Genomic DNA, 10,465 nt, shown 5'->3' on the forward strand with positions numbered 1-10,465 from the left:
TTTTGTTCAGTGTATATAAAACATATCTGTGAAGTTTTTTTTTCAAAATACCAAACAGATCATGCATTTTAGCCATGCCTCATTTCGCTCTATTTGCCCTTTTTTAGCCCTGTTTTTGCAAGGGCTGATTCTGCTTTTGTGGCAGACTACAGCGCCACTTACAGGCCTGGCATATGTACTACAGCGTCTCCAGCGCTTTCGAGCGGCAATGGCTGTGGCTGTCTCCTCCTGATAGGTGGAGAGTTGCCCATATAGGCGGAGCTCCCCGTTTCTGACGTCAGAACAATTTCAAATCTGTATCAGTCTGTATCAGATCCGTTGCAGCCTCGTTTTTAGAGATTTGGGTATGGAGGAAAAGAGAGAGGTTTGTGTTTTCTGACAATTGGTGAGTTCCCTGACACACCGGGGACACATATTCAGGTATAAAAGACGTACAAAAGTGCATTTTGCATGATAGGTCCCCTTTAATTAATTTTACACTATAAAGGAGAAAAGCAGCTAATCCTCACATTTAAAAAGCTGAAACCAAATTATGTTTGTGATTTTGCTTGATGATTTAGTACAATTATTTATTGTTAAATCTTTTATTTTCGGGAAATGTTCTGTAGATAGAATCATTAATTAAGCCACTATTCGTTTCGGCAGTAAAATATATTAATATAAAAATGCTATGATCCTAAATCGAATGTTATTATGATAAGGTTGAACCAATGCCTTAATTTCCTCACAATGTTGATTGTTTAATTGGTTATCACATGGTGCTTTGTATGTGTGTTTTTACCTGTCCTCTGTAGGTGAGTATAGGCTGTCCGGAGAAGATGGAGCCCATTACCAAGGTGTCCCATATCCCCGCCAGCCGCTGGGCTCTGTCCTGCAGCCTGTGTCGAGAACACACAGGGACCTGCATACAGGTACGGCAGATAAACACTTAAAACGCATCACCAGTGATTCATGTTGTTATAATGGGACCTAAGTGTCTTCAAATTAGACAAAAAATAAGAAAAAATCAATTAATCAAGTTTTAATCATGCTCAAAACCTTTCTTACTAAAAAAATGTGTTGCTTACATTCGACATCCACTTTAACAACATGATTAAGCTAGGTTAAAACGTTGGGTTAAGCCTTCAGCTTGTTATTGTTGGATTAGCATACAAACAGTTTGAAAAATAATAAATATTGAACATTTGCACAATTCAATCTCGTATCCAAATTATTAGTTTATGGACATGTTACTTTCATGTTTCAATGTGGCTCGAAAGGCTGTGGTTTAATATCAAGAGCCATATTGTGTTTATATTATCCCTGCTCTTCATTATGGTTCTTCTTCTTCATCTTCTCATAATTTCATTCTTAATGCCATGTAAATGCTCAATGTATATCATGTGAAGGTGGTGTTGGAATGAAAACCAGCTTGAATGAAAGTTGTGAAAGTTTGAATCAGTTTCAATATGAGACCTTTACATCCTAAAATAACTGATATATTCTGAACAGATGTGCACTTTGAAAAAAGCCTTACAGGAACACACACAAAGTACTTGACGTACAGTGTAGCATACAAGTGCTTGCAAAATTGTTTAGCATTATAAATTCAGCGCACTTACGCACACACCCTCTCACATAAAATGTATCTCAACTCAGATCATCGTAGTTCTTAGCCTCCCGCTGGGCGCGTGTGGATCCGTTTGAACCGGGCACCTCTTTAACATGCTGCTGAGTACGCAAACAAACCCCCGCTGACACACTAACACTAACCCACTTTACAGCTATTAGCTTACAGACCATTCAGCTTTAAAAGTGTCCTCAAGGTGAACCAGATTTCTAAGTCCCTACGCTAGCTGTATTTGCATGTGTGCTGGATGTATATGAATGCGTGTGTCCAGATGCTTGTTTGGGCAGCACTGAGGATGTGTGCTCTCACACTATTGATGCAAGATCCTTGCAAGTCCTTGAGCCAGTGTTACCCGTAGGGAGAGTCTCTCCCCTGTTCCTGTGGCGAGAGGCAGGTGGCTGTAACACACTCACTGATCAGCTATCACTCACTCAAGGCAGAAACACAGTGCTAATGAGCAGCACTGATTTAACGCTAAATGCAGGGACAAGTATGAAAAAGCCAATCAGCTTAAAGCATTCTTAAAGGTTTTGGGAGAATGAAAGGGATACAAATATGTAAACGGAGTTGACTTTCTCTCGATTTTCTTTCATTTTGAAGGCACATTATGTATTACAAATAAAACTCCATCAACATTCTTTTCTTCTAGACCACTGTCTGTATATCAGAATTAATCTCGTGATCTTCTGTGTCTTCTTTGCAGTTTTCAAAGAAAATGGCAGCTATTTAGATTCAAATACCTGAAATAGGGTAAAAAAAACATACTGTAGCTAAAACGCGAGGTTACTGTATGGTAGTAAGTTATAGTCTTAATTTATAAATGTATATATAATTTCACTTTTTTGGGAACGTTTGGAAATGTATTAAGGTCTAATACCAGTCTAGTTTGCATAATAACATTTCTTTATCAGGAAGTAGTTCCTACTAAAGGTTATCTTAACAAGATAAGACATAACTAGTGTGTACTAGTATGTACAGAAAAGGGAGTAAGGAAAGGTTGTTTGTGAAAACAGAAGTTGTTTTCCAGACTGAGTCAGAAGTATCAGTCAGGTTTTTTGTCACCACGCTCATAAACAACACAGTAAATACAGTCACCATTCCACTGAATGCTGAACTCCATCATCCACCTGCACACACACTTACCAACACAAACATTGACAAATGTGCACATACTGTATATGCACAACGTGACAGCAACACACAGCCACAAGGGCTCACACACAAAATTACACCATACCTGGAGGGACTCAGTGGGAGGCCGCCTCTTAGTATGACCTGTAATGGATAGCACTGAGAAAACACACACACACACACACACACACACACACACACACACACACACACACACACACACACACACACACACACACACACACACACACACACACGTCCCATCCCAAGTTACCCAAATGTCAGCAGAAATGGAGGAAACATGTTTGTTTTGACTGGGCTTGTCTCTTTCTGCTTTAATGCACTTGTACTGGAACCTTGATAACACAAGAAATGGACCGAAAATGACACTTTAAAACAAACAGTTGTGACAGAGTGTCTGTGAAATTGAGGAAGAAGCTGTGAAGCGGCTCTAAGATAAAGAGTTTGTTCACTATCAAGCATTTCTATCTGCTTGTCTCTTTACTGAACCACATAATTACCTTACTCAAATGGGATTTCTACTTCCCTGCTCTCATTTAGCTCCCTACAATCTCCCTCTTTATCATCTCCCATCCACTGTCTGTCTTATACTTCCTTTATTTTTCTGTCTCTGATCTTAATTATACTTTCTCTCTTTATTCCTCTCCCAGTGCTGCATGCCCTCCTGTATCGTGGCCTTCCATGTGACGTGCGCCTTCGACCACGGCCTGGAGATGAGGACGATCCTGGCAGAAAACGACGAGGTTCGCTTCAAGTCCTTCTGCCTTGAGCACAGCTGCACCGCCAGCAACAGTTCAACCTCCAACAGCTTCTCCAGTCTGGCCAGTGTGAGCCTAGGAACCCACAGCACCAGTTCCTCCTTGATCAACGGAGCAGTCGCAGCAGCCAGACCTGACTGGACCAACCCAGTTATCAGTTCTGAGCTCCGGCCGGACCATCAGCACCTACCAAACATCGGCAGCGACCCGGAGCAGAGGTCAGTTTTGTATCCGATGTTTGCGTCAGAGCGAGCTGAGCGGGAACAGCTGGAGAGGGAGAAAGTGAGCAAGAGGAAACAGAAGCTGCAGGAGCTGGAGGATGAGTTTTACCAACTGGTGGAGCCTGGGGAGGTGGCCGAAAACCTGGGGCTGCCCGTCCCCCAGGTATGTTAAGCCATGGAACTGAAATACTGTAGGGCTGCTAGAACGATTAATCTGTAGATTTATTTTCTAGATTACTAGAAAATGTCAGAAAATTGTCAAAAAAAATGTAAACACAATTTCTCAAAGTCCAAAGGGACGTTTTGTGTCGTCAGTCTAAATTACAAACATATTTATGATATAACACAGAAAAAATATGCATCTCCATATTTGAAGAAAAAAGCACTTTTTGCCATATTTTGCATGAAAAATTACTTTTCGATTAACCGATTATTGGAATGTTTTGCGATTGTTTTTTATCAATCAACTGATATGTCTATCAATCGTTACATCTCTAAACTCAAAAACTACGATTTGTTTTATTAAATGAGTAGAAAGGATGCTATACATTTGTAATTCACTGTAATAGATAAACCTCCATGTACACAAAATACCTCCTCTAGACAGGGCATCAGGCATAAATAAAGCATAATGATGAAGAAACTTCACAAAGCTCGCTGATGAGGCAGGTCAGAAAAGCAACGCTTGTTCATGCAAACAGGCAACAAATGTGCAAAAACTTTAAAAGTAATGTAGATGTTTTTTGTCTATTAAGAAAAAGAAGCTGAGACCTCCTGTGATTGGCTGTTCTATGGAGCACTTTTTGTCCATGTGAGCTTTATATATTATAAAATGATAATAAATACAACTTGATAAGGTCTCTACATTTACCTGCACAACATTAGTCTGATCGTTTCCCAGGGTTTTGAATTCATAGTAAATCATATATTATTTGAGAGTGTGGCTTCCACAAATAATTGAATTTAATTATATGTGGTATTGATGAGTTGCATTTAGAGTGCAGGCTCGAGTGCATTAAATAAAGTGCTCCCTGTTCACAGGTAAACTGTCTGATAAATCAGAGGCTTTTGTTCAGAACGTGGAGTAATTAAGTGCCCTCTGATTTCCAAACAGGGTTTTGTCAAAAGCTTTTTTCACTTTTAAAGGACAGCTACCACTGTAAGCAAACAGCTTTTTATATATATAAATATTTATATTTTGTCTCTTCATCAAGGTGGACTTTTTATATCAGTTCTGGAAGATGAAGAGGAAGTCAAACTTTAACCGACCTCTGATGACCTTAAAGAGGGACGAGGTGGACAACCTGGCCCAACAGGAGCAGGACGTCCTCTACAGACGCCTCAAACTCTTCACACACCTCCGACAAGACCTGGAAAGGGTGAGTCCAAAATATCTGTGTGTGTTTGGTATGAAGCTACTGACACTTGTTGCTCTCTGCAATGCATTATTCAGACAGGAGCTCATTTTGCCCATTGTCTCTATCTGTGTGTGTTTGCACATGCCGGTATTATATGATTGATCAGTGCTTAAACCAGCCAGTGTTGAGTTTAAGGGCTAATTTCGTTTTTTCAGAATGTTCATTTAAAGTATTATTGACAGTATCATAAAGAGTTGATTTGTGCTTTCATTGATATTAATGTTAAATGAATGAATAGCCTGAAGGATGAAGGCATAATGAAACGAATGAATGATTGAATACATGGTAGCCCAGTGAAGTGAATATCCACCCACTGCACAGAATTCATTAGATTTGTCTTGTGATCTGTGTTCACTGTGACAGTTTGTTCACTATGTGAAAGACAACACATATTACCTTTTAGACCTGTTTTCTAGGTGTGCTTTGGTTTGTGTGGTCCTTGATTTAGGACAGAAGGACTTGAAATTCAGTTTGAGGTGACGGTGATCACAGAAGTGTATGTTTGTCTCTTGGGATGTGGAAAGTCACTAGTAGAGTAGTGTGTGAGTTGGAGTGTTATCAACTTATTATAGTACGGAATTCTGTCTTTTTTCTGAACGAGGGTACAGTATGTTCTCATGAGCTCTTTGCTGAGCACCACTGCAATGAGTTCCCCAGAGAAAAATATGCTCATGTTTGTAGAGGAAGGCTTTTATTTGTAGCTTGAGGGAGAAGATACTGCCAAGGGACTCCATAGTTCTGCTGAGGGATTTCCACACAGAGGAACTGCCTGCCGGATCTAAACCCAAGTGGAGCTGCTTCTGTAGTCACGGACTATCAGCCATGTTAAAGCGTGGTGTATTTCTGAGTACTAGTGGTAATAGGGGGTTTATAATTTAGTCCTTTCTAGGAATGGTGTGATTTTGTTTGTTTAATCAAGGTACATTACTAGGGATGCTCTGATTGGACTTTTTCTGTCAAGATACTGATACTTGGGCTTTTGGTATCGACCGGTAAATAATTAAGCAATCATACACTAGAGGCTGTTCTTGAACGTCATTCTTGGTACGACAGTACTGCGGCAGTACTGTACTGGTCCGTACGCCTGTACTGGTCCGTTGGTCCGTACGCCTGTACTGGTCCGTACGCCTGTACTGGTCCGTTGGTCCGTACGCCTGTACTGGTCCGTACGCCTGTACTGGTCCGTACGCCTGTACTTCATGCCGATCTAGATCCCTCCTGATCAGCCTGTCGGTGTTCTTTTCCCCATAATGATCGTGTCGTAGCACATTATCCCTTACTCAAACACCAGTTTTAGGTTTTTTTCTTAAATGTATCAAATGCAACATTTTTGATTTAAGCAATCATACACCCCAGTACAGGCGTACGGACCTTGGTGCAAGCGCCTCGGTCCTGCCGCAGTACTGTCGTACCAATAATGACGTTGAAGAACGGCCTCAAGTGTATGATTGCGATTCTATTACACAAACTATCATTGTAATCAACAATATCGTAAAAATAATTTCATAATGTGGGCTAATTTGCTCCCAAATCTACGCTTTCTGCTTGAGTTAATCTCCGTCAGAAAGTAGTTCCTAGAAAGTAGTTCCCATTGTAACGATAGCCGATCAAACACTCCTGCTACCCCGCTTACAGTTATTGATATAATTATAGTAAATAATATATTATTAACCAATTTATTGAAAATAATGCTTGAATTAGGCTATTTAAATATCTGAGTAATCACTGTGTGGGATTAGCGGAACAAATCAAATCAGGCTGTCCATGGTGCTGAAACATTTTGGGTTCAGAATGAAGGTGGATGTTCATGCTGCCATTAAAAGTGCAATTCTTGAAACAGCTCTCCATAAACTCCATGCCAGACTTTTTTGCAGGTGGTGCTGTGGTGTTCACGGGTAGGACTAAGTTATAGGAAGAGCTTTCCTCCGGTGGCCGCTTCATGGCGTGTCCCGGACCGGCAAAAAGCGCGTTGCTCCACATCTTTCTGTTGTCTAGAGATGGAGCCCAGTAGCTGCGAAGCGATGACTCGTTTTTATGTCCGCTAACGGACATGATTTCTCTGGCCTCCAACCCTGCCTCCGCCAGCCGCTGTATGCAGCTACCGATTTCCAATGAGAGACAATGTATAACAGTGTAACGGCTGTGTGTCGCTAAACGTCGCTATGGAAACCACACGATGTAGGCTCATGGAAGTAGTTTCGGTAGGCTAGTGGCGTGTGTAGGCCACTGGATACTTTGTGATTAGGCACGTTCTATTTGATCGTTGTTTGATCGTGGAATCAAACACGCCTATTGACCAATCAGAGAGCTTGCTCAAACCTATGTGTTATAGAATTCCCCATAATGACCACGTCGCAGCACATTATCCCTTACTCAAATACCAGTTTTAGTTTTTTTTCTTAAATGTATCAAACGCAACATTTTTGATTTAAGCTTTCTTATGAAGCTGCTTTGACTTGTGGTCAGAGGTCAACAGAAGAATCAGCTGATTGAAGTGAAGCTTAAGGAAAAGGTCTTTCAGGCTTGGATCGTCCCAAACAATATTTGACAGGTATGTTCTTGATATTTTTGGGCTGTCTTGGTTGAAAGGATTCTTGGAGTGTTTCAGTATTTATACTAGCAATTGTAGCTTTGACTGATAACATTATTAAAGGTTTTTAGGGTAAGTAGTTAGCCGTACTGCATAGTTAGTTACCCACCTTAGTTTATTCCCAGCAGAACCTAGGGCCTCTAGGGATTTACTTTTATTTCTCCCTTATTATCAAAACTGATGAACAATAAAAGTAAAAATGTAAGATAATCTTCCATGAAACTTCTAGTCTGCTTTCCGGAGCTGCTTATTCACCAGTTATAATAATGACAAAATAAATGCTTACTACAGTTCAGTATAAACCAGAACTTTAGTCTTCCATTTTTGAGGTCGGTCAGAAGTATTCCCCCACTTCATTCAGGATCGTAGCTCACACTTGGCAGCTGAATGCTAACCACTATGTACATTTCCTTGCTTGGTTTCTCGGATTGGTTGTGCCCATTCTCATAACCTCACTGCAGGCTCATGTTTGCTCTGATAGTTCATTGGCATTCTCTGCACTGGTGCCCTCAAAACCTCTCTCTGACCCTGCAATCTACCCTACAGAATCTGAATGACCGCGCGCTGCCTACAGCCAAATATTTACCGCAACCCTGGTGTAAGGGGGATACAGTTTACCCTGGCCTGCCAAGGACAGGCAGCTAGATTGCTATGTTGCTTCTGATGTTTGGACAAATGTTTTATATCTGAACCGCAATCTAAAAAACATGCCATGATATTTGCTTACTTTATGACACTTAATCTACCAAAGAGAATCTGTTATGAAAACGTTTCCTCCACAAATCCTCCTAACAACCAGCTTAAATCGACTTTCTTTCGGCAGACTGTAACGAAAACCAAATGATCTCTTGTCCTATACTGTTTTCCCTCATTTATTTGCATGTGATTTGATATGGTGTGGTTGGAACTCCTTAGTAGGTTCCAACAGTAATTTGGCTCTTCCAACCCTTTGGCAAAGGTGACTGCATGTCAACCAAACAACCCACCACTCTGTGACAAACTAAAGGAATAATTAACAAACACAGAAATGGTTTTCTTGTTCAGCCTCAGCAGGTAATACCATCTGAGTGAAATAAATAAGTTCTGATTAGACCAATTGATTAGCATGCCACGGCTGCTGGGTTAATTTGGCTTTTTAGATAACATTTTTGCACCTCTTAACTTGAAATCATTTCCCATGTAAGCAGAAAATGTGGGTTCTAACAATTTACAAGTGGCTGATCCAATTCATAATTTGGATTAAAATGTCAGTGTGCCATCAATCCTCTACTGTAGTTGCACGTAAAGATGTGAAGATTGTGATGGATATATAGTTATCCCTGCGATGGAAACAATACTCTATGGAGGCATTTGTTTCCTATAGACTTGTGTAACTGAAGCCTTACCACAATGGTCTCCAGTGGTCTGGTTTATTGATCGTTGCAGGCCTTGCTAACTTCCTGACCATTCAGTGCATCCGTACACTCCATAACACCTCTCCCTCTTGACCTCTTCTTTATCGATATGTGTGTAGTAGAAGTGAACCATACCACTCAAAGTCTCTAAGGTTAACTCATCCCATCAATAAAAGGTAAAACAATTGAAGACTGTCGGTCGAAAATAATACCTTATTCAACATTGATCTTCCAGTATGGAAAGCACCACAAAAACAGCCGTCTTTGCATTGATCTTATCCCCTGTTTATTTTTTCGTCCATGTGGAAAACCTGGCAGTACTATACATGTTTAATTGAGTAGAAAGTCTATGTTTACACAACACAACAGGACTAATTAACAACACACGTTTGTAGGGGACACTAAAAGCTTTTTAAACATTTGAGTAGTAAAATTCATACTAAAGTAAGTAGCATTGTATCCTAATATCTATATTTAAAGTCTTAAGCATTTAACTCTGCATTAGAGAGCCTCCAGGAAGTAACTACTGTAAGTGTGTCCCACATCTGACAAATGCCAACATACAGTATATTTAAGCAAGACTTGATGAATACTTTTCTTATACTATTACAAGTTGTATTTGGAGATATCGAAAAACTATTCTACTGAATAAGACTAGTCCAGTTGTTGGCAGTATGCAGTCAAAAGCACATGTTATGACTTACTATAACTGAAAAAGCAGTTGTAGGTAATTTTGAAATTCATGACTGACCTTCAGATACGTATGTCTACAATATGTTTTGGAAATAATTGCATGTTTAACAATATCAACACACATTAACTACCAGATATTAATTTTTTCAATGTGTTTGAGATATACTGTATGTTGCAGCCAGAATCCAACAAAGCATTTGAGCTTAAGCAAGAGTTATATCAAAACTTCTTAATCATGTTAAACCCTTAAACTACCAAACACTTAATATCTTAATAAGCACTTGGACACAGTTGGCAGTGACCAGAAATATGTCACTCATTAAGACACTTGACTACTCCCCAGTTGGCATTGGGACACTCCCTTGGTGAATATTTGTGATAAAATGGTATCCTCTTCTCCACCTTGTATTTGCATTGTGCTCTCTGCTATTATACTGTACAACCCTGGATGTTGTCTGAACTTAAAATGATCGTGCATTTCACAAGTCATCTCATTAGTCCATAAGGGATGCTACAATAGCAGAACAAAATGTGGGTGACGACATGATTACTATGTGATCTGATTTTCATTTGATTTATGTGATCTGTCCTGAGGCCGTTTGAACATCGACAAGTTCTTGAATCTCGGGC

At 40.0% G+C, this 10,465-nt stretch overlaps 1 protein-coding gene across 1 annotated transcript in view; it reads left to right on the top strand.

Moving 5' to 3' along the window:
* Positions 1 to 5,119, top strand: part of LOC104948511 (protein Jade-2-like) — a gene marked incomplete at its 3' end in the record, with an annotated part of 98,377 nt that extends 93,258 nt beyond the window's left edge. Inside the window, exons 8-10 of the mRNA XM_010774715.1 lie at positions 795 to 911; positions 3,412 to 3,903; positions 4,955 to 5,119. Of these exons, the coding sequence (XP_010773017.1) occupies positions 795 to 911; positions 3,412 to 3,903; positions 4,955 to 5,119 (774 nt within the window). The remainder of the gene's footprint in view (positions 1 to 794; positions 912 to 3,411; positions 3,904 to 4,954) is intronic.
* Between the last annotated feature and the right edge of the window lie 5,346 nt (positions 5,120 to 10,465).

This window comes from Notothenia coriiceps, unplaced genomic scaffold, assembly GCF_000735185.1.
Source record: "Notothenia coriiceps isolate Sejong01 unplaced genomic scaffold, NC01 NC01_scaffold00014467, whole genome shotgun sequence".
Taxonomy (NCBI): Eukaryota; Metazoa; Chordata; class Actinopteri; order Perciformes; family Nototheniidae; genus Notothenia; species Notothenia coriiceps.